General features: G+C 40.8%; 1 protein-coding gene across 3 annotated transcripts in view; it reads left to right on the top strand.

Moving 5' to 3' along the window:
* The window catches only part of LOC129713421 (uncharacterized), a 46801-nt gene extending 25773 nt beyond the window's left edge, over positions 1–21028 (top strand). For 2 of the 3 annotated variants that reach the window (XM_055662464.1, XM_055662465.1), the window contains 6 exons: positions 1142–1287; positions 2250–2394; positions 4152–4295; positions 5452–5610; positions 18171–18266; positions 18954–21028. In XM_055662464.1, the coding sequence (XP_055518439.1) occupies positions 1142–1287; positions 2250–2394; positions 4152–4295; positions 5452–5610; positions 18171–18266; positions 18954–19028 (765 nt within the window). In that variant the 3' untranslated portion in view covers positions 19029–21028. The other variant, XM_055662466.1, reaches the window with a different exon arrangement.
* The last annotated feature ends 3865 nt before the right edge of the window (positions 21029–24893 follow it).

Genomic DNA, 24893 nt, shown 5'->3' with positions numbered 1-24893 from the left:
TTTGAGAATTGAACAGGGGCTGGTATGATTTTCTGACTGGACCCAAGGTTAATTAAAGATAGACACAAAATGGTGGAGTAACTTAGCGGGTCAGACAGCATCTCAGGAGAGAAGGAATCGGTGACGTTTCAGCAGACATAGATCTTACACACATCACACTCACTAACACCATTTTGTAGTGTACTTAAACTAATCAATAATAAACGAGAATGAACATTTAAAAACGGTAGACTAAATAATGTTATTTTCAACCATACTTGATCCAAGGGGTTTAAAGTCAAAGAACTATACAACATGGAAACAGGCCCTTCAGCACCCTCTGTCCATGCCAGTCGAATTGCCATTCTGGGCTAGTCCCATTTGCCCACATTTGGTTTGATTTCTCAAAACCCTTCCTTTCAATAAAGCTTTCTAAATGTATTTTGAAAGTCATAAATGTTTCCATTTCTATAGCTTTCTCTGGCAGCTCATTCCAGATATGAGTGAAAAAGTTGCCCGAGGTCCCTCTTAAATCTCACCCGTCTCATCTTAAGCCTTTGCTTAAAATCCTCTGCAGTGGGAAAAGGACCTTGAGCATTCACTTGATCCATGCCCATTATGATCTTGTACACCTCAACAAGGTCATCCCTCAGCCAACTATGCACCAGCTGGCAAAAAGATACCAGCCTATTCAGCCTCTCGCTATAACTCACACCTATAAGTTCAGGTAACATGCCTCTGAGTCATTAGATACAATTTGCATCTACTTTGTTCTGTTGACAAGGTGCTCTCATCTCATCCCTATCCCAGTACCATCGTCTGGCAATGGGAAAGGGCCACACGGTGGCGCAGCTGTAGAGTTGCTGCCTTACAGCATCAGAGACCCGGGTCAATGCTGACTATGGGTGCTGTCTGTACAGAGTTTTACATATTCCCTGTGTGCATGGGTTTTCCCCAAGTGCTCCAGTTTCCTTCCACACTCCAAAGACATTCAGGTTTGTTGGTTATTTGGCTTGTGTAAATTGTAAATTGCCCCCAGTGTGTAGGAAAGTGCTAGTGGACTGGTGGGCGTGGTCTGTTTCCAGGCTGTATCTTTAAAGTCGAAATAACCAGCTAGTCATTCAAGAAGCAATGAAATGTAATATGTCATTACTCTTCCTAGGATGAATACATGCCTGATAAACAGTCGTCAGAGGAGGCGATCAGCGTTCACCACTCACTGGCAACCAAAGCTGCTGAATATAACAAACGCCCTCACGTTTTCCGTCTACAGACTGCTGACTGGCGAATCTTTTTATTCCAGGCTCAGTAAGTATCATCTAAACTTTACTGTAATAAAAACTTAGAATGACAAATAGTACCAACAGTACAAGATGGGATTTTATGACAAACTGGTGACAGTAAAAATATTCTACTGTAAACAGAATCACAGTTCTTAATTGGGATTAGTTTTTATCGCTGGCTAAGTTAACTGCTTGAATTTAAATTTCCCAGCTGACATGTTCTACGTTCTATGACACGGTGAGATTCATATTTCTATGTCTCAAAATTAGCGTCTAGAACTCTGGATGCTAATCTGGTAAATTAAGCACTATGTTGCCATATTCTCACATCCACCAGATGCCCCTAGAGCTCTGTAACAATGCCAAAAGCTTCAAATCTAATGCTTGAGTCTCCGTCATTCAGGAATAGCATGACTGTTCCACTACATCAGGTTCACCTTCCTCATATCCACATCCTTTGATTCCGTGCCCAAAACGTTTAACAACCTACCTTCAATCTGCTCGATGACTGGGTCTCCACGGGCCTCAAGGGTGGAGAGTTACCTCATCTGGAAATAATAACTTTCTCTTCATCTCAGTTTTAAATGTGCCAAGAATTATGCCCCCGGGTGCAAAAAATGCTTAATTTGACCTCCTCTAAACTTTACCTTAAATCTGTGTCTTTCTCGTTGCACCATTTATCTGGCAAAAAGTTCACGTCTGTCCCCACCCCACTATGCCCCTCATGTTACCTCTTCATCAGTCCCCATTGGTCTTCTCCACTCTAAGGAAAACAAACCCAGCCTATCCAGACTTCCTTAAACTGAGAAAAATAACATGTCCTGCTACCTTATCATTGTGGACTTCCTGAATAAAGTCATTGCACCAGTTCGATCCTCTCACTTAGTGTTTGCTCCCCAACCAAGCAGCTAGGCAACAATAATTTGAAAGTAATCAGACTTCAGTTCCTCAAAGTACATCAATAATGCTGTTTCTTAACTCCAACAGAAGTGCGGAACAGATGAACTCGTGGATCACCCGGGTCAATCTCGTGGCCGCCATGTTTTCTTCACCTCCATTCCCAGCAGCTATTGGTTCAAAGAGGAAGTTTAGTCGACCAATATACCCAGCCACTGTCTCTAAACAGAAAGAGGTACATTGACGTATTTTAGTTCCACTGTGTTATTTCTACCAAAATATCTCCTTCCAAAACAATAATAGTAGCTATAAAAATCCACTGAGATCTGGTAATAACTGGTCAATTGGGTAACATTGGTCGGGTACAAACATGTTGACTTTCCCTCCTAGAGGACATCTCTCTGTAAAATGTCACCTTTCCCACTTTTTTTTATCATCCATTACAAGATGCTTGCTATTAATAGATATATCTTTGACCCTCAATTATTTCTTCCCTTAGGTTAGTTTATTTTTTATGTGTATGCTTTTGACATATTGCATTGCTCTTGGTCACTACAGATCGCCCTCTTCCGTTCTTTGTTTAGTTGTCTTCCTGTTTCTGGCTCCAGAGCCAGGCAGAATCTGAACTCTGAATCATAAGCTAGTGTAAATTAAGGAGATCACTTTCGGGGACCATCATGGTGCTGAGATTAAAATCCGACAGTTGGATGTAAAAAGATCCAACACCACTTTTGAGATAGTATTTGGGGAGTTATCCCCAATATCCTGGTCGATATTTATTCTTCAAACACAGGTACCTGTAGTAAAAATGTTTCAGCTTCTGACATTAATGAGTTAGGATCACTAGTATACAAATTCTTCTTCCATAATTTGGCTTCATTCTTGTTGATGCTTTGTGAGTGGAGCTGAAGCAATCTTCAGCAAACCTATTGTACGGGTTAGCTCATTTGCAGGTGCCCCCAGCATTATGGATGGTTTGGATCATGAATTTCCACAACGCAAAGTCACGTCTTCGGCATGTGCATCAAGAAATGCAAGCTGAATAAAATAAATTTGGTATTTACTTAATTACTTTTTATCAAATAAATTCTGTAGGAATCTGAGTTAGTGAATTCTGCAAGGGTGAATTTTCGCTACCTGAACACTCACAACACAAGGATTACCGGTACTGGGATCACACAGAAGTCAAAAATCTCTACAACATCAGTATTACTACTTTTAATAAGCTGCCTCGGCAAGGCCAGCAGCATCATCAAGGACCAGTCTCACTCCCTCTTCCCCCCTCTCCCCTCAGGCAAGAGGTACGGAAGTATGAAAACGCACAACTCCAGATTCAGGGACATTTTCTTCCCAGCTGTTATCAGGCAACTGAACCGTCCTCTCACCAACTAGAGAGCGGTCCTGAGCTGTTATCTACCTCATTGAAGACCCTTGGACTATCTTTAATCGTACTTTACTGGATGTTATCTTGCACAAAGCATTATTCCCTCTATCATGTACATGTATGCGGATGGCTCAATTGTGATCATGTAGAGTCCACTGACTGCTTAGCATGCAACAAAAAGCTGTACTTCGGTACACGTGACAATAAAATAAACTAAACTAATACAGTTAAAGACGACAAAGCACTCCGAAAGTTGACAGTATCCTCATCTACCCTGCCCGTAGAATGGGCTCCTTTATTTCAGAGAGACCAAGCTTCGGTTGGGCGATCGTTTGGCTGAACACTTACACTCAGTCCGCCTTGGCCCACTCAATCTCCCGGTTGCCAAACATTCCCATACTGAGCTTTCTGTCCTGGGCTCAGGACACACACAAATTGGAGGAACATCTCATATTTCGTTTGGGCAACTTACAGCCCAGCAGTATGAACATTGATTTCCCTAATTTCAAATAAGCCCTCTCTCCCCCCTCCTGCCCCCACCCTGGTTGTCCTCCCTGTATCCCGAGGCACCCACTTGTCTCATCGATGAACTTCATGCTTTGTTTCAGGAGGCACAGCTTGAATCTCATGACTCCATGTTGCAGTCGATATTGGACGATCTTGATGATCACCAGCTGAATGTTCCAGACAAGAAAAGCAAAGCAAAGGAGTTTGAGGAGTACAAAATGAAGCAGGAATATTTTGAATATGAGGTAAGGTTTTAAAATGTGGGCATGAGCTGGGTTTGTGATCCATAACAATGACGGATTGGTTGGGCAGACAACACAAAACCTGGTGGAGTCGTGGACACTGAAGAAGGCTGTCACAGGATAAGCAGGATATAGATCAGTTACAAATACGGGCAGAGAAATGGCAGATGCATTTACAAACTAAAAGTATGAACATTGAATTCTCCACGTGAGAGAGAGCGAGAGATGTTTCATCATTGTCAAGTCAAGTTTATTCGTCACATGCACATACGAGATGTGCAGTGAAATTAAAAGTGGCGATGCTCGCGGACTTTGTGCAAAAAGACAAACAGACAAACAACCAAACAAACTATAAACACAATCATAACACACATATTATTTTACATATTAAATATTGGAAGGAAAAACGTTCAGTAAAGTTAGTCCCTGGTGAGATTTACAGTCCGAATGGCTTCTGGGAAGAAACTCCTTCTCAACCTCTCCGTTCTCACCGCATGGCAACGGAGGCATTTGCCTGACCGTAGCAGCTGGAACAGTCCGTTGCAGGGGTGGAAGGGGTCTCCCATGATTTTGTTTGCTCTGGAGTTGCACCTCCTGATGTATAGTTCCTGCAGGGGGGCGAGTGAAGTTCCCATAGTGCATTCAGCTGAACGCACTACTCTCTGCAGAGCCTTCTTGTCCTGGATTGCTGATCAGAATTGCTGATCTGACCTGGGTACTGTAAATAGAGGGAGATGAATGAGAACAGTTGGTGACTGTGAGATGCCAAAGGGAGCAGTTGGTGATAATACTGAGCAGATCATGTCGCATCAGGAGAGAGTAAAAAACAGGTGTGGGATTTTACATCAGAATTACATCATCTGGTTAATCTGCAACTTGCATTGATAGTGAAATTAATATTAGAGTGTTTAACTTCAGGAAAAGAGGAATGGAGAGAATTGGATAGGGAAAAATGGAAGAGCTGTTTTAGGGGTAGTTTTTAATAGCGGGAAGCTTTTGAATCCTCAAATCTTTTCTGCACCCTCTTCAGCGTTATCTAACCATCGTCCAATGTGGAAATCAAACTGTACATGGTGTTTTGGCTACTCTTGTGTGATGCACAATGTGCTTTGATCCACCAACCTACGCTTGATGATTTAAATCCATTTAATTTTTGCAGAAGTGTCGAATTGAAACTTATGTGAAGCTTTTAAAAATTAAGCTGAATGAAGGCACTGACGATCTGGACAAATTGGAAGCACAGCTGTTTAACACCTTGGAAGGAGAAGGATGCAACTTAAAAAAATCATATTCCAGTCCATCTCTCAACCAAGAACAGGTACCGGTTGTCAAAGTGAAGAGAAATGTATCAGAGCGAAGGACCTACAGGAAAATTATTCCGAGCAGGCATAGAAAATTAATATAAAAATTATCGTATATAAAATACATTGATATAAAAGGATTGAGTGACCTGTGGAAATCTGACTCCGGTAAGCAAATACATGAAGAAAATGGTCAAGAAAATATGAGGTAAAATGGTAGGAACCAACATGGGGAGATGGGGGGTGGGGGCGGGGAGGTATTTTATTTTTGTAATCTCTTTTATGAATTTTAAAGGTCATTTTATTATGTTGCACATTCCACATTTGGAGCCTCCTGGCTCAGTCATGTGTTAGTTTATTATTGTCACGTGTACCGAGGTACAGTGAAAAGCTTTTGTTGTGTGCTAACTAGTCAGCGGAAAGACTGTACATGATTACAATATCCATTGTGTACAGATACATGATGAATAAATAACATTTAGTGCATGGTAAAGTCCGATTAAATAGAGTCCGATAGTCTCCAGTGAGGCAGAGAGTTGGTCAGGACCGACCGCTCTCTAGTTGGTGAGAGGATGATTCAGTTGCTGATAACAGCTGGGAAGAAACGTCCCTGAATCTGGAGGTGTGCGTTTTCACACTTTTGTACCTCTTGCCCGATCAGAGAGGGGAGAAGAGGGAGTGACCGAGGTGAGATTGGTCCTTGATGATGCTTTTAGCCTTGTGAAGTGTAGATGGTCATTGGAAGGGGGGTTGGTCTGAGTGATGATCTGGCTGCGTCCACAATCTAAGTAGAAGACTTCAAAAGAAACTTCTTCATAATTCAGCAGAGGTTTAGGGTGAAAACACTGCCTAGCGATACACTGCCTAGTGCATCATGATCTGTATGGAATGAATGGAAGTATCGAACTAATGTAGCAAGGATTTCAGCTGGTGATTGTTGGTTACAAACCTGCTGGAAAATGTATGTTTTTTTTGTGGCAAACTATGATGAGAAATTGATGAAAGACCACCCCTGCTCTGGTCATATATGTGTCTAGACAAAGTCAGATGGAAGACAATTCCTGTTGAGCATAAATATCACAGATGAGTTGAAGCAAATGGCCTGTTTCTGTGCTGGAAGTTCCATCTATAGACAGGCTTTGGGTAAACCCTCTATATTTTGACATATTAGCAGACCTCCAAAGATTTAGTCATTATGAAAAGCAACTGTAGTCAACTACAATCTCCACTCTAGTGAATATTTGCATAAAGAGTAAAAAAAGAGGAAGAAAATCTAAATTAAAAATAAACCGCTATGAAAAGCCAAGCAGATGTTGCAAGGCAGAGCACAGGACTACAGTTGAAATATTGTCATAAATTGGCTCCTTTTCATAGACCTCCACTGGGTTTAAAGATCATTATTAGAATGGAAAAGGAACAATGCAATAACAAAGCAGGTTGTGCTTTTTCTTTGCTTTTGGTCCAGTTCTCCATTATTTTACAATTACTCTTTGTGATGCTTGCATTTTATCAAAAGCAGGTCAGAAGAGATATCTCAACTTTGCACAATAATGTTAGTCAACAGCCCATTTTATACTCAACAACTTCCATGGAAATAATTATAGGAATGATGTAAAATGGGCTGCAAATTCAACATCTGTTTTATACGACTGCATAAAATCCAAACAATCCCTGCACATGCTGCATTTTTACTTTCTTTCCTTTTTATTTAAGGCAGAAACCAGAGGTTATCATCGTCTAAATGATGTAGCTACTGAATGGATAAGGCCAATGAGCCTCTGACAAGCCTTGTTAGTCTGTCAATTGGAGCTAATGTACACACAGAAGGAAGCTGTGTGGAGATTTATTTTAAGGCATTTAGTTGGTGATTCAAAGTAACGATGGGGATTAATGTGGTCACTCATAATGGGAGTGCAAATAGGGAGTTCCCAACTTTTAGACCAATCATAACTTCTCCATCAACTTTGCATTGACAGGCTGACTGAGAGTAGGACAGCTTTTGCACTGGAACCAAATTGTAATCTGATTACAATGAGTGTATCACTCCAGCGATGGAATGTAAGTGTTTGCACTGGAACCAAAACCTATCATTAATTTTAATGAAATATTCACTGTTAGCAAAATGAAATAGATTTCAGAATTTCTCAGGAAATGCACTGTAGTTATTGCCACATAAGTTTGGGCAGAAATTAGCAGGTTTTTATTGGTGTGTTACTGGACATCACTCCACAAACTAGAACAAAGAGAAATAAAAAGCTAAAGTGAATATGTGAATTACTCTAAGCGTTAACCACACAGAGGATTTCATTTCAAAACTGGAATTATTTCTGCAGTTTCAAGTTCTTTAAAGATTTTTTATGATGAGAAATACCCTGTGAAATGCCTGTCCTAAAAAAAAAAGCCCATATCCCATCTCAAGAGACAGAGAGAGAGAAAGAGTGTTTGATTGTCATATGTACCAAAACAGCACAATGGATTTTTTTACTTGCAGCTGCATAACAGGTCTGTAAACACAGTATTTAATAGATAATACGATAAACAGGCAAATAATGTTCAATAACTTAAAAAAGACCCAATATCAGTGTAAAACAAAACAAAGGCCAGAAGTCTCGAGTGCAACCAAGACAGTTCATAGTTTGATGTTTAGTTGATGTTTAGTTGTCGTGTTCAATAGCCAGATGGTTGTTGAGAAGAAGCTGTTCCTGAACCTGGAACTCATGGTTTTCAGACTCCTGTACCTTCTACCCAATGGCAGGAGTGAAATGAGAGCATGACTAGGGTAGTGTGGGTCATTGATGATGATAATGTCATCTCTCTGCTCTAAATATACCTAACAATTGGAATTGCTATTTGATTTATTGTGTCACATGTACCAAAATACAGTGAAAAACATTGTTTTGTATGTTGCCCAGGCAGCTCATGCCATACATGATGAGTACAACAGGTAGTGCAAAAGGGAAAATTAACAGTACAGAATATGGTGTAACAGCTACAGAAAACAAATTGAGCCCATTGTGTAGCAAATTCCAAAGATTAATTCACCTCTGCATGAAGACATTTATGACCCAAATGGCCGATCCCTTTAGACTGTGACCTCTGGTTCTTGATCATCACAGCCACATATCTACCCTGTTGCCCCACTGCAACTGCGAGAGGTAATCTAAATGAAATGCACAGAGTTGCAGTGGGGCTCAGTCTGCTTATCCCAGGCATCAATCTGGTAGGTTTATCCTTCCTTAAGTAAGGACATCAGACTTAAACACAAGGTCTAGCTGCACTCGGACTCTAGCTAATTAGAGCAAGATGCCTCAAATGAACGCAAATGTTCTTGCAATGAAAGCCAACATATTGATTGTACAGACACATCGATCCAACTCTCCTCACTTAGCCAGTATCAGATAATAAAACAGTGAAAGCTTATAGTTATTATGGCACTTTATCCCGTTATAATGAGGGTTATGTTTATTTCCTCACATTTCCCTTTTAAAACCCAAATATTGCCCCAAATCTGCTATTGACAAATGAACCCAATCGATCCCAAACACAGTTAGAATGATTTCACAGGATGGCCAGTGTCACCCATCCTGTAGTAGCTAGATACCTATAGTGCTAGATACCTATAGTGCTAGATACCTATAGTGCTAGATACATACAGGAGCTAGATACCTATAGTGCTAGATACCTATAGTGCTAGATACATACAGGAGCTAGATACATACAGGAGCTAGATACCTAGATACGGCAGCAGCAGTGAATATTTTTGGGTGAATATTTTTTAACAGATCTCAACTTGTTCACTTCCACAGGTTTAACTGCAATTAATGAGGTTGTTTTTGGTCAAACAATGACTATTCAACAACTTTTTTTCTCAACTCATTATCTATCTAGTAGAAAGATGGTGAAAATAAAGGAGCAAATCGTATTTTGAAATTAGGGGATTTTGATGTTGTCCATTTGCAGGGCGTAAGGTGAGCTTGGCTGCAGAACTGCTGAATCAAAGCAGTTATATTGTGATATCTGTACATTGGCACTATACAGTAATCTCAAAAACAATCCTTGGTTAACAAAGCCACCAGGGGGCAGCCTCTGCCTGTTAGTCTGTTCAGATGATGCCACTCTTAAATTCAAATGTCCCTAGAAATCTGAAATAGGGACAGAAAATGCTGGAAGTACACTTTAAAAAAAAATCCAATGAATATTTATCTGCAGATCTTACATCAGAATTGGAAACTGATTTCTAGCACTGAGAGAAAATCTGATGTGTGTGTTAACTCGGTAAATCACTGTCATGTGAGCATGTTCTTGTTTTATTGTGCATATCTGCAACTCAGGTCAAGGAATGCTGAATATATAATGCCCTATGTAATATACAGAACATAGAGCTGTGATATAACATTTCTAAAAAAGGTCTATTTTTTCAATTGAGCGAAAAATAATTGTGTGCTATTTTAGTAAATAATTGTGCCTTAAGGTGTTATATGAGAGTTCTTTAACAAGATGTCTATATAATATTAATTGTTTTTAAAGCTGTTTTTGTAGCCTAAAGCTGTTAAATAAATTGAAATGATTTCTACATTTGTGTATTTTCATAAAAGACTGGTATATTATTTGTAAATCTTTAAATTCCAGCCAAGCAGTTGGACAATGCAACCTTTGCGTGGCAAACATCATTTTTCCAAAATAATATAAACAAAATGAACTGGTTAGTTTGAAGATCCTTGATATGCAAAGAGCAGCTGTGTTGGAGTAAGATGTTGGAGTGAGGTGGTGAGCAGCTGTGTTGGAGTGAGGTGGTGGAGTAAGGTGGTGAGCTGTTGTGTGGGAGTAAGGTGGTGAGCAGCTGTGTTGGAGTGAGGTGGTGGAGTGAGGTGAGCAGCTGTATGGGAGTGAGGTGGTGGAGTGAGGTGGTGAGCAGCTGTATGGGAGTGAGGTGGTGGAGTAAGGTGGTGAGCAGCTGTGTTGGAGTAAGATGTTGGAGTAAGGTGGTGAGCAGCTGTGTTGGAGTAAGATGTTGGAGTAAGGTGGTGAGCTGTTGTGTGGGAGTGAGGTGGTGGAGTAAGGTGAGCAGCTGTGTGGGAGTGAGGTGGTGGAGTAAGGTGGTGAGCAGCTGTGTGGGAGTGAGGTGGTGGAGTAAGGTGGTGAGCAGCTGTGTGGGAGTAAGGTGGTGGAGTAAGGTGGTGAGCAGCTGTGTGGGAGTGAGGTGGTGGAGTAAGGTGGTGAGCAGCTGTGTGGGAGTAAGATGTTGGAGTAAGGTGGTGAGCTGTTGTGTGGGAGTGAGGTGGTGGAGTAAGGTGAGCAGCTGTGTGGGAGTGAGGTGGTGGAGTAAGGTGGTGAGCAGCTGTATGGGAGTGAGGTGGTGGAGTAAGGTGGTGAGCAGCTGTGTGGGAGTAAGGTGGTGGAGTAAGGTGGTGAGCAGCTGTGTGGGAGTGAGGTGGTGGAGTAAGGTGGTGAGCAGCTGTGTGGGATGGGAGTGAGGTGGTGGTGGTGGTGGAGTAAGGTGGTGAGCAGGTGGTGAGCTGTTGTGTGGGAGTGAGGTGGTGGAGTAAGGTGGTGAGCAGCTGTGTGGGAGTGAGGTGGTGGAGTAAGGTGGTGAGCAGCTGTGTGGGAGTGAGGTGGGGATGGATGGGATGAACATTAAGAAACACAGTTAAAGGAAAATCTACCCACAAATCAGCATGGGCCTGTTTTGATGCTATATGACTGTGCGGCTCCCTAAGTCAACGGATGCCTCAGACTCCACAGCAACATGAAGGGAAAGGAAGTGTCGTGAGGAACTGCAGGTGCTTGTTTAAACCAAAGATAGACACAAAGTGCTGGAGTTACTCAGCTGGACAGGCAGCGTCTCTGGAGAAAAGGAATAGGTGACGTTTGGGTCAAGACCCTTCCTCAGACTGAGAGTAGAAAGGAGAAAGAACTGAGGAAGGGTCTCGACCCAAATTGCAACCTATTCCTTTTCTCCAGAGATGCTGCCTGTCCCGCTGGGTTACTCAAGCCTTTTGAGTATAGTAAGTTGGGAGGTCATCTTGCAGTTGTATAAGACGTCGGTGAGACCTCGGTTAGAATATTGTGTTCAGTTCACCGTATTATAGGAAAGATATTGTCAAGCTTGAAAGGGTTCAGAAAAGATTTATGAGGATGTTGCCAGGACTAGAGGGTGTGAGCTATAGGGAGACGTTGAGTAGCTCGGGTCTGTATTCCATGGAGCGCAGGAGGATGAGGGGAGATCTTATTGAGGTGTATAAAATCATGAGAGGAATAGATCGGGTAGATGCACAGAGTCTCTTGCCCAGAGTAGGGGAATTGAGGACCAGAGGACATAGGTTTAAGGTGAAGGGGAAAAGATTCAATAGGAATCTGACGGGTAACTTTTTCACACAGAGGGTGGTGAGTGTATGGAACAAGCTGCCAGAGGAGGTAGTTGAGGCTGGGACTATCCCATTGTTTAAGAAACAGTTAGACAGGTACAAGGATAGAACAGGTTTGGAGGGATATGGACCAAGCGCAGGCAGGTGGGACTAGTGTAACTGGGACATTGTTGGTCGGTGTGGGCGAGTTGGGCCGAAGGGCCTGTTTCCACACTGTATCACACAACGTAAAGCCAGCCTCAATTGTCTGCTTAAAGCCTTAATTAACAAGAGTTATAATTATTCACAGACTTCGAATGCACTGAAGAATTTTGTACAGAGCCTCAAACCATGTTGTTTATCATCACTGTACACATATATGTTAGGGCCCAGAGCTAATTTAGGTAACAAAAGATTCAATCCCATTTAGTGATTGCATTTTAAAATGTAATTTATGTTATGTACAAAAACATTTCTGTACATGAAAGAAATTGGAGACCAGTTAACACTGAGTCTTTGAAGATCTCACTATTTCTCTTTCTGCCACGATGGGATTCAATGCAGACGGTAGTGTGGCATTGTGACAATTGCTGATTTAAAGGTTAACCATAGCCTGGCAACATTTTTACTTCAGCCTGTATTGTAGGTATACCTGACATAATGGATCTTACTTTAAAAAGTATAAAGCCTTTCTACATTGAGGATTTATACAACTCAAGTTCCATGGCTGCAAATATGAACTGTTTTAATTAAAACCTAAATGGTTGAAGTGGTGCCAAGGGTGATTTTAAATGGCCCTGCACTTACTTCCCTTTTCAGTTTTGCAGAGGATCAAAGAGAACGCTAGTGAAGAAGGATTGGAGAAAGCTTACGTGAAGCATAAACATTTCCGTAGATCTGTCTTGCCAATTGTTTTTTCTTTCCGCAGTAAACACTTAGCAATATTAAATCATTTTGAAGAAGAGTCCCAAACCGAATCTGTCCATTATTTCCACAGATGCTGCCTGTCCTGCTGAGTTCCAAAGTACTTTGTGTATTGCTCAAGATTCCAGTATCTCCAGTTTCTTGCGTCTCTAGGAATGTGAAATGTGTGTCAGCATTGCGGTTCAGTATGAAGATGTGATATTGCCAAGAGAGCTCTCTTGGTTCCCGATAATAGAAGACCATTCATTCATCTCTTATCCTACTCCACAATTCCAATATGGGAAAGGCTCTTCATCAACTCCACATTCCCATCCTCTTCCTGCATCATGTGATCACACGCTCTATTAATCCCAGTTTTCAATACATGCATCAAACACTTCATGGTCAAGCATAATGTTGTTGCTATTATGTACTTCTAATCTATATGACCAAACCTTCAATCTGATATCATAGTTCCTACTCTTGGACTTTCCAGTCAAGGGAGTCAGTATCATGATCCACCCTGTCAAAATGGATTTTAAAATATATAATTCAATATGTTTATTGTGTAAGAAGGAGCTGCAAGCTGCTGGTTTAAACAGAAGATAGCCAAAAAGGGTAATGACCCGAAACGTCACCCAATCCTTCTCTCCACAGATGCTGCCTGTCCCGCTGAGATACTCCAGCTTTTTGTGTCTACAATATCATTATTATTCATTTTTCTAAACTGAAAAAAATATAGACTTTCCAAATTGCCCTCTCACCATAAGATTCAATCCAGTATAACCTCCTATTTCCAACACTTCTAAAGATAAATATCTTCTTTTAGATAAGACCTAACCTGTGTACAACTTCCATATGTAATCTTTTAAAGTTTGCAGACAACACCAAGATTGCTGGGGTCAATGGACCAGTGAGATATAGATCAGCTGCAGAAACAGGTAGATAAATGGCAGATGGAGTTTAATCTGTGCAAGTGTGAGGTGTCGTAATTTAGGAGGTCAAATATAAGGAAAAGTATACAATAATGGCATGACCCTTTTAACAATTTAAGAAACGTTTGGATCGGCACATGGATATGCAGGGAATGGAGGGATATGGATTATGTGCAGATAGACAAGATATGGTCATGGCATCATGTTTGGCACAGACATTGTGGGCTGAAGGGCCTGTTCTTGTGCTGTACTGTTCTATAAAATCATACAATTTCATCCTGTTATGATTACTCATCAGATTCTTTCTAAAAATACAAATAGTCAATATTCACTAGTTCCTACTTACAGTGGCTTGCAAAAGTATTCAGCCCCCTTTACTCTGATACCCCTAAATAAAATCCAGTGCAACCAATTGCCTTCAGAAGTCACTTAATTACCCACTTGTGTGTAATCTAATCTCAGTATAAATACAGCTGTTCTGTGAAGGCCTCAGAGGTTTGTTAGAGAACATTAGTGAACAAACAGCATCATGAAGCCCAAGGAACACACCAGACAGGTCAGGGATAAAGTTGTGGAGAAGTTTAAAGCCGGGTTAGGTTATAAAAAAATATCCCAAGCTTTGAACATCTCACGGAGCACTGTTCAATCCATCATCCGAAAATGGAAAGAGTATGGCACAACTGCAAACCTACCAAGACATGGCCGTCCACCTAAACTGACAGGCCGGGCAAGGAGAGCATTGATCAGAGAAGCAGCCAAGAGGCCCATGGTAACTCTGGAGGAGCTGCAGAGATCCACAGCTCAGGTGGGAGAATCTGTCCACAGGACAACTATTAGTCATGCACTCCACAAATCGGGCCTTTATGGAAGAGTGGCAAGAAGAAAGCCATTGTTGAAAAAAAGCTTTAAGAAGTCCCGTTTGCAGTTTGCCACAAGCCATGTGGGGGACACAGCAAACATGTGGAGGAAGGTACTCTGGTCAATTGAGACCAAAATTGAAGTTTTTGGCCTAAATGCAAAACGCTATGTGTGGCGGAAAACTAACACTGCACATCACCCTGAACACACCACCCCCACTGTGAAACATGGTGGTGGCAGCATCATGCTGTGGGGATGCTTTTCTTCAGCAGGGACAGGGAAGCTGGTCAGAGTTGATGGGAAGATGGATGGAGCCAAATACACGGCAATCTTGGAAGAAAACCTGTTAGAGTCTGCAAAAGACTTGAGACTGGGGCAGAGGTTCACCTTCCAGCAGGACAACGACCCTAAACATACAGCCAGAGCTACAATGGAATGGTTTAGATCAAAGCATATTCATGTGTTAGAATGGCCCAGTCAAAGTCCAGACCTAAATCCAATTGAGAATCTCTGGCAAGACTTGAAAATTGCTGTTCACAGACGCTCTCCATCCAATCTGACTGAGCTTGAGCTATTTTGCAAAGAAGAATGGGCAAATATTTCAGTCTCTAGATGTGCAAAGCTGGTAGAGACATACCCCCAAAAGACTTGCAGCTGTAATTGCAGCGAAAGGTGGTTCTACAAAGTATTGACTCAGGGGGGCTGAATACTTTTGCACGCCACACTTTTCAGTTTTTTATTTGTAAAAAAATGAAAACCATGTATCATTTTCCTTCCACTTCACAATTATGCACCACTTTGTGTTGGTCTATCACATAAAATCCCAATAAAATACATTTACGTTTGTGGTTGTAACGTGACAAAATGTGGAAATGTTCAAGGGGTATGAATACTTTTGCAAGCCGCTGTATCTACGGCTTATTACTCTACGATCTTTAGCCAGTAAAATCTCTATTAGATTTTTCCCTCGCCAATTTTCCTTTCACAAAACCATACTGACCTACCTGACCTTTCCCGGGCCTGTTACTATGTCCTTAATAAAACATTTTGACATTTTTCTTCCTTTTGGTCAAACTTATTTTAGTTATATTCCATCACTCTCTTTGATCTTATTTAGCAAGGTTACACTTCCTATCTTTCAATACGTGAGGTCCACTCTAGAATCAAGAGGGTTTAGAAAGATGAAATCCTTTACTAACCCTGACTGCAGACTCTCATTTAAAACGATAGTGAGGGGCCGTTAAGTCTGCGGTTACCAGCTTTTAGCTCAAGTATTTTTTTAACTAATGTACACTACTTCCTCACTCTCGTATACACTTGGTTCCCACAATTCCTCCTTTGTTGTTATCTTCTCTGAAAGTAGATCTATCTCTATCCTTTCTTGAATCTTCATTGTAGTTTATTTTTCTTCTTACTAGATTCTATGGGAACCCAGTTTACTTTCAGTAATCTCTTCCTTTCCACATGTGTCGTCTTTTGCAATTGGGTTTAATATTTCTTCTCATGCATAACTATCTCCTTATTCAGTTCCTGGTTACCCTTTGCTGATGCTGAAATCCTGCCCAAGCATCTTCTAACATTATTCAACTGTTCCATTCTCCATATCACAGCATCATTTCACACGTACCCACATTATCCTTCATTTGGCATTTACTTAGACAAGCACATAACCAATTTTAACTCTTTGCAGATCTTTACGTTTTTCTCACACCTTAACATCTCGGCTAGCATCAAATCAATATCAGAATGGGTGAATTTAACATTGCCCTCAATAAAATAATCAATGTAGATTTTAAGTAGCTCTAGATCAGATCTAAGAGTTTCCTTTGAATCTCCGTCATCATTAACTGCTCCAGTGAGCCACCACTTCACCACTTTTTGTCTTTTATCTTTATTCCGCGAGAGAATCTTACAACAGCCCTTTATTACTTTGTACGCACACATTGATTCTATATTTTCAATCCTTGGATGAAACTCCTTTTAATATTACTGCCATGTTTTATTTTCAAGTCATCTCATGTCCTTTTCCATATTAGATTAATTTATGTTAAAGTCTCCATGTTTTATGAAACCTCTCCTGGGGCCTTGACAAACATTCTTCCCTAAATCAAAATCTTGGAAATACTAATTAACTGTTAGATGACTGTATCTAAACCACTGTTATGTTTAATGTATGATGGCTCAGAATGTGATAAGATTTTCTACTCCTTCATTTCTCATGCCAAATTGTTACTCAACACATTGTGAAGATAGAAACAAAATGCTGGAGTAACTCAGCAGGACAGGCAGCATCTCTGGAGAGAAGGAATGGGTGACGTTTCTGTTCGAGACCCTTCTTCACATTCTTTATAATCTGTGCAGGACAACAATGGGTGAAAAGGGCCAGAAAGATGAGTCTATCAGGAATATTTTGAAGTCTGTAGATCACATACCATCACAGAGCACTATTAAAACCCCATGTGGACAATACATTTTAATAGGAAGTGAGACAATATTTTAAAGATCATTTCACTGATATACAAACTCAAAACATCTATTATAGTTAGTGATATAAACCCATCAACCAAAGCAATACAAAATGCATTCACAACAGGGGCCCATCACTTCAGCACTGTGCTTCCCGGTAACCTTTGTTTCTGCGTTAGACTCATTAAGAAAACAAACAGTGGAACCCAAACTTCATTAGCCCCTATTAACCCGGCAGGAGTAACACTCCAGGCTCCACTCCACTCTCTCTTATTCAAAGATTAGCTTCAGAGATACTCAAAAGGAGACAGCTAGAAACTCTTAAAAAGGGATTTAGAACTTTTGTCAGCAGTTTGCGTGCTCATTCTCGCTGCACAAAGTAATGGTTAGGTGAATAAAGTGAACAATCACTTAAAAGCCATCGAATACACACAGCAGCACTTTTTGCAGGATTTTAAGTCACGCTGGCTGGTCATACTGTGAAAACTATTAATGAAGTGATTGGAGTAGCAGCACTTATACAAGTATGAACATGGGACTGACTCCAGTCCAGACAGCATATTGGTCCATATCTGGATCATTTTCAGAACTACCAGGAATGATTGCAGCCTAAACTAAATTATTTCCTCCAAACTGTTTCACATAAATCATACAATGTGGAACTAGCCATTCAAACCAATACCATGTCATCATGAACAATTCAAAGAAAATGCTCCTAAAATATGCCGGCTAAAATGGGTATGTGAAATCCTGGCTTTGTTACAAAGACAGAGAGTACAAGATCAAGGAAGTAATGAGGAACCTTTATAAAACACTGCTTCAGCCACAGCACAAGTCCAATTCTGGGCACCACAGTTTAGAAAAGGATACAGAAAAACTCAGTCTGAAGAAAGGTCTCAACCCGAAACGCCACCCATTCTTTCTCTCCAGAGATGCTGCCTGTCTTGCTGAGTTACTCCAGCATTTAGTGTCTATTTTCAGAAAATGATGAGTAGCATTGATTCCAGGGATGAAGGATTTTAATTCTGGACTGAGAACAGAATAGAGATGCAGGGTTGTTCTTCTTCCCAGAGCAGAGATTTCAAGCACGTGAGAGGTATTTACAATCCTGAAGGACATGGATGGAGCAACTGGACACAAACATTTGGTGGAGGAGCCAAGGACCAGGTAATTGCCAAAAGAACCAGTGGTGGCACAAAACAAATATTTGTATGGTGACAATATGGCATGAACTACCAGAGGAAGGAAGAGCATGAGGCAGATTATCACGACAGGAACTTGGTGGCAACAGCGGGTAGAGCTGCTGCCTTACAGCGCCAGAGACCCGGGTTCAATCCTGACCACGGGTGCTGTCTGTACGGAGTTTGCACATTCTCCCGTGACCTGCGGGAGTTTTCTCCGGGTGCTCCAGTTTCCTCCCACAGTTCAAAAACGTGTGGGTTTGTAGGTTAATTGGCTTTGGTAAAATTGTAAATTGTCCCTAGTGTGTGCAGGATATTGTTAGTGTGCGGGGATCGCTGGTCGGCGCGGACTCGGTGGGCCGAAGGGCCTGTTTACGCGCTGTATCTCTAAACTAAACTAAACTAAAAATAACTTAAGTACTTGAATAAGTTTGTTAACATGCTAGATTATGAAGAGAGGATGGGGGAATGGGACCATTAGACTGCCTTGCAGTTGCTGGAATACACACAATGGGCCAAATGTCTCCCACCATGCTGTGATTCACAAACATGTTTCATGTCTACAAACAGCTGCTAGAAACATCAGTTTGGAGGAAGTCTTTTGTCCCATTTGAGCTCATGCAGGCAAAGCATAACATTTATATTTATACACCATTTTATAATACCTTTGCAGAAAAAAAGAGTATTAACTCAGTGGTCTGAGGAGAACGAGGCTCCACTTCGGGACTGCCTTGAGTCGGTGGAATGAAACATGTTCAAGAGAACCTCATCCAGCCTGAATGAGTACGCTATACCTCGCCAGTAACCAGTTTCATCAAGAACTGCAGTGATCGCTACATTCCAACAAAGACAATAAAGGCCAAAACTAATCAGAAACCTTGCATTAGGTTTAGTTTTAGAGATACAGCGTGGAAACAGGCCCTTCGGCTCACTGAGTTCATGTTGACCATCGAACACTAGTCTAATTCCCCTGTGATTTGCCTAGAGGAAGAATAGGGAATGGGAGATGCCATCTCTCTTGCACTACATTCCGCTCTGGATCATCTTGACAACAAGAACAGCTACGTCAACATGACTTCAGCTCAGCGTTCAACATCATATAACTGACAAACTCATCTCTAAACCTCTGAACCTTGGGGGGGGAATCAAAGGGAGTATCCACAGAGTTAGAGTGATACAGTGTGGAAACAGGCCCTTTGGTCCAACTTGCCCACACTGGCCAACATGACCCAGCTACACTAGTCCCACCTGCCTGTGTTTGGTCCATATCCCTGCAAACTTGTCCTATCCATGTACTGCAATTGGCTTCTGAACTTCCTGACTGACAGACCTCAGTTGATTAGAATTGCCCACAATGTTTCCTCCACCCTGACCCTCAACACAGCCACCTGTCACGGTTGTTTGCTCAACCCCTTGCCCTGCCCCCTGTACACCCATGTATTTATCAATACTGTATGCCTGTTTATTGTGTGCAACACATGAATTTAATTGCACCTTGGTATATCTGATAACAAACTAATCTGAGCTGAAATAAATTTGATCTGATCTGATCTCTGAAATACATTTATTGTCAAAGGGAGATGCCCTATTATTTATCACAGGAGTTTCCCTGATGAAGTGAATGATCAGTTAATCCTTTGACTACTTGCAATGTAAAAACAGTAACTTTCCCTTCATTTTTGTGTTTATAAAAGTTGCTACACTTACCCTTTCATGCCTGGCAGTTCAAGATGCAGGTGACATTTTCAAAGAAGAGAGTTTTTATAAGGTTGAGCTGGTCTGAACACCAGAAGCATAGCCTTTATTTCAGATGCTAAGTGAGTTAACAAGTACGTACTCCTGACCCACAGGAAAATAACACTTGGAGCCTCCTTAAGGAAGCAAAGGAGTGGAAAATGAAACAATCAGTGCACTGGAGTTATGCAGACAACAAGATCTGTCCTATCATTAGGAAAACATTCTGCCCAGTGAGTGAGTATGTTATGCCTGAGTCACGTGGGTCTAATACTTCACGACACTTCATGGTCTCACTCTTTAAAGGAGTGTAACCAAAGCCTTGATGGTTGCAACTTTGGCTACAGGACTGGTGGAAACTTACTAGTGTTGCTCAACTCTGTCGTGTTTAACTGTGTAAAAATGCCCGAGTCCCCAAACTCTGGCTGAATTACAGAGACAACTGATGGTGCACAGCTAACAGAGAGAGATAGTTGAAAATCAAAAGTCAGTTTTGCTGACCTGACGTTAACCTGAATCTTTAATTCTGTCTTTCTCATTACTGATGTCGCCTATCTTGCATACAGAATAGAAATCATCTATATGATTCAACCATGCCGCTAGTTGGTTTTCACATAAGCCTGATCCCATTCAAAATAACCAAACTCAACTTCCATTCCATACTGAGTTACTCCAGCATCATGCCTTTTTTTTGTAAACCAGCATCTGCAGTTCCTTGTATCTCCATATCTTACTATTGCTTTGACTATTTCTGCTGTTCTAACTGTTCCTTCAACATTTCTCTGCTATTTGTGTTAACATAGAAAATAGGTGCAGGAGGAGGCCATTCGACCCTTCGAGCCAGCACCGCCATTCATAGGGATCACGGCTGATCCTCCCCTATCAATAACCCGTGCCTGCCTTCTCCCCATATCCCTTGACTCCACTAGTTCCTAGAGCTCTATCTAACTCTCTCTTAAATCCATCCAGTGACTTGGCCTCCACTGCCCTCTGTGGCAGGGAATTCCACAAATTAACCATTCTATATGGTAGTGACTTCCTAAACTTTGGTCTTACAGCTGACACGACTGAGATCTTCTTCTCTTTATGGTTCAATGCAACGTCATCCTTATTTCTAATTTTTATATTTTTATAATAAAAACATTAATGGAAAAGCAAGGTTAGACGTGACCATCAATAAGCATAACTCAAAATTATCATGAAGGTTTATTTAAAATTATTCACCTGTTAAGACTCCAATCTTTGCTATGTGATTTAATTAAAACTAAATGTTTTGTGCAGGGTGCATTGTTACCTACGCTGCAGGAAGCAAAGACTAACGACCTCACATTTAACATTTGAGCAAAATATCGAACAAAACTGACAGGTGATGAGAGCAAACAGGGATTGGCTGTAATACACGACGCCCAGTAAGATGGTTGAGGGGCCGAGGGAGAATATTTGATGCGGACACTGAACGATAGGATTGTTGATTTATTCAGACCCTGTGTAACACTGTGTTGTCTGATGTGGATCTAAGACAGCCCAAAGAAAGTGTCAAAACAACGGTTGTCATCTCATCTGCGTGATGTCCTGACATAACCGCCCTCCTGGAGTGTGTGGGTCAAGCCACATTTGTTTTCTGTCACTTTTGATTGGATACTTATGAAGCAGAGTGCCTCATGGGAGAATCCATGGAGACTGGACATCATCCAGCAGAGACTTCTGTAACTCAAGATTTCCGATAGAATCTCCCTAAATAAAAGTACAAATAGCCAATTCTGTAAAATATGAAATACAACATCACCGCTAAACATATCGGAACTGAGCGTGGAAATGTTGGTTACATTTTGCTGTTTGGCTAAACTGGTGTGAGATCTCATGATGCAGGGTATCTAGTCCAGCTACGATATTCCCCAAGAATGGAACCCCACGACCACTGTGATAAATGTGAACCTCCTGAGCTCTGAATGGGAACAATTTAAACTGTAGGAATAAGACTGAACATGAAGTATAGGATTATAGGATTCATAGCAACTGGCTCAGTGACCAAATGACCTACATTACTCTTTCTTCTTTCTTCATGCTGCCTAACCAGTTGAATATTTTCAGCATTTTATAGTTTTATTTAAGCTTGGCAATGTTCTCTTCCTCTTTAGGAAAGTTCAGCAAGTGAATGTACTTTAGGAAGATGCAGGAGCCTTAGAATGGGCGCAGAAAAATGTACCTGTTTGGCAACAAGGTCAAGAGAGTTCAATTAAAAAGCTAGATCATAGAAGACTGTGGGAAGATACGGTAGAAACATTCAAGACAAGGTAAAGAAACTGTTCCCATTGGGGAAGGGTTAGAACCTGGCCACACATATTTAAGGTGATTGGCAAAGAGGTCAAATAAGATGTGAGTATTTTCCTTTTCATGACAGGTTCTTAATTAGTAAAATGTACTGGTGGAAGCAGATTGAACCATGACTTATATTAGGGATTGGGTAAGTACTTAAAAAGAATAACATGCCTACAGGGAAAGTGTCGGAACTAGCTAACTGGGATTGCTCTTACTAATCACCTGCACAATGAGAGAACGCACTTCTGTTTGTGGTTTTACATAGCACCTTACAAATGGTACATGTCACATTCTCTTCAGGACAATGAAAGAGCCTTATAGTAAACATGGCAGCAAGTTGGTATAACTGCGTGAGAATGACCAAATAGTCTGTTGACTAGATATCCCGCACTTCCAAATGCCATGACATTTTCTGAGATCATCAGAAAGGGCTTTGGTTTAGTTTCTTATTCAAAACAAACCCCTCTGATGATGTACTGCATTGGAGTACAGTCTAGATGTTCTCTAGTCTCCCAAGTGGGTCAAAGCTGTAATCTACTGACTCAGGCTAGGATTGACCCACAGATGACACTCTATGAGAAGCATTATTGTCCTTTGGTTTGATGGTATAATTGCCTGAAAAATATTTTGTTAGGAACTACTTTTATAACAAAAATCCTCAACTTTATTTTGAACATTTAATTGGAGTTTAGTTCCCTATTTCTTTGGTGAATGGTACAGCACAGAGGAGGCTATTCAGTTCATCATATTTAGCTGGCTCTGTGAATGCATTCTCCAATTAGTCCTACCCGTTTCCAGTCACACTACAAGCCACCCCTTCAGCTGTTTGTTGTGATTACATTTTTGGCTGCATTCCATTTTTAACTATTTGTGTTAGAATCTTCAACGGTCCACACATTTCACAGGTTTCTGCCACCTCTTGATCCCTTCCATTCTCTCTTTGTTCTTCAAGGGTCTAACCTAATCACGCAATGTCATTTCTTTACAAATATTTCACAATATAAATGTTACCCGTGTCCTTTACAGTGTACCACTAACTACTCAGGGCAATGCAAAAATAATCTGTTTATGCAGAGGTTTTGATAAGCTTCTGTTTTTTCATCATTTTGATCAAGGATAACAACTTCCAGGTGCTTTCCAATGTGTAAGCTTCCAAAACTACTTGATTTGCCCCATTTTTGTGATTATAATTTTTAGCCATAATTGATAAAGCAGATAAAACACAATTCCATTCCATTTTGCCTGGTGTTGTAATACGTTGCACCTTTTATTAGTTCATAAAGTAATTGTGAAATAGCTTATGAATTGATTTGCAAGGTGCAATGTCACAGAAGAATTGCAAATGCTTGTCCCTTAATTGCCCTCCAAAAAGTCCCAGCAAGCTACTCAGTTCAAGGAAAATGAATGGTGGCCTTTCATTGATGCTACATCTTTGAAAGGAATATTTTATTTAGTAAAATCCTGTGAATCGTTGAATTCATCCAGGTCACCAAACTCCCAGTTTTTACTTTGAGCCCACATTGTCAACTGTACTCATCCACATTGGTGGAAAGGAAACCACAGTCTTCTTTAGTGTTCATGGCTGTGAGAGTGGAGAGATCAAACAATAGTCCCATTGCTGAGATAACGTTGGGAAGAGGTCACAAGGTAATGCCATTAGACTTGATTGTGATGTACCCGATAGTTTAAGGGGCTGCCAGTATTAAATATTTAAAAAAACAAAGAGTAATGGCATCATGCTAATGATTTTTTGAAATAATGATCCCTATTTGGCTGATCCATTAAAGAGTGCCAGTGAACAAACTCAGGATATTCTGAAGAAGGGTTTCGGCCCAAAACGTTGCCTATTTTCCTTCGCTCCATAGATGCTGCTGCACCCGCTGAGTTTCTCCAGCACTTTTGTCTAAACTCAGGATATTTCTCTTTAAGGAAAGAAGAAAACCTGTCAGACAGTTCAATCAAAATGGTGTGTAAACTTTATTCATGGGCAATGAGTACCAATACTGAACATTCATCTGTCTGTTCTCATGTTCATTGAATTGTTGTGAAGGACTTAATGAAATGAGAAATATCATTTTAAAAATGGGTGTAGGAGTCTTCAAAAATGCAATGAAATTATCAAATGTGTAGTTGCGCTTGATGAAAGACTGGTAGAAATATATTTACAATATTATTATATCCCAGAAATCATTATTTGATTGGTTATTGTAAGTCTATAATTGGTAAGGCCATAGACCAATAATGATGTATACACACACATTCTGTAGATTAATGGGATGGCCATTAGACTTGGAAAGCATACTCCCATTCCTAATTAGGAGCAGTTTGGGTACATTCTGCTGATGCAGAGACAGCGTTTTATACAAATGCCATAAACATTTAGACAAGTTGGTGATGCCACATTGATTTCTTTGTCCAGCTCCTACACACAGGCAGTCAGGATTCTAAACAACAAGTTTTTTTCCTGTCCTTTTAATAGTTACCTTTTCTAAGGACCACTAAGCAATTGCTCTGAGCCATGTTACACACCACTGATATTACTGTGTTTGTCCTTTGTGTT

Source organism: Leucoraja erinacea, chromosome 35 (genome assembly GCF_028641065.1).
Source record: "Leucoraja erinacea ecotype New England chromosome 35, Leri_hhj_1, whole genome shotgun sequence".
NCBI lineage: Eukaryota > Metazoa > Chordata > Chondrichthyes > Rajiformes > Rajidae > Leucoraja > Leucoraja erinaceus.
This window is presented reverse-complemented; position numbering and strand designations above follow the sequence as displayed.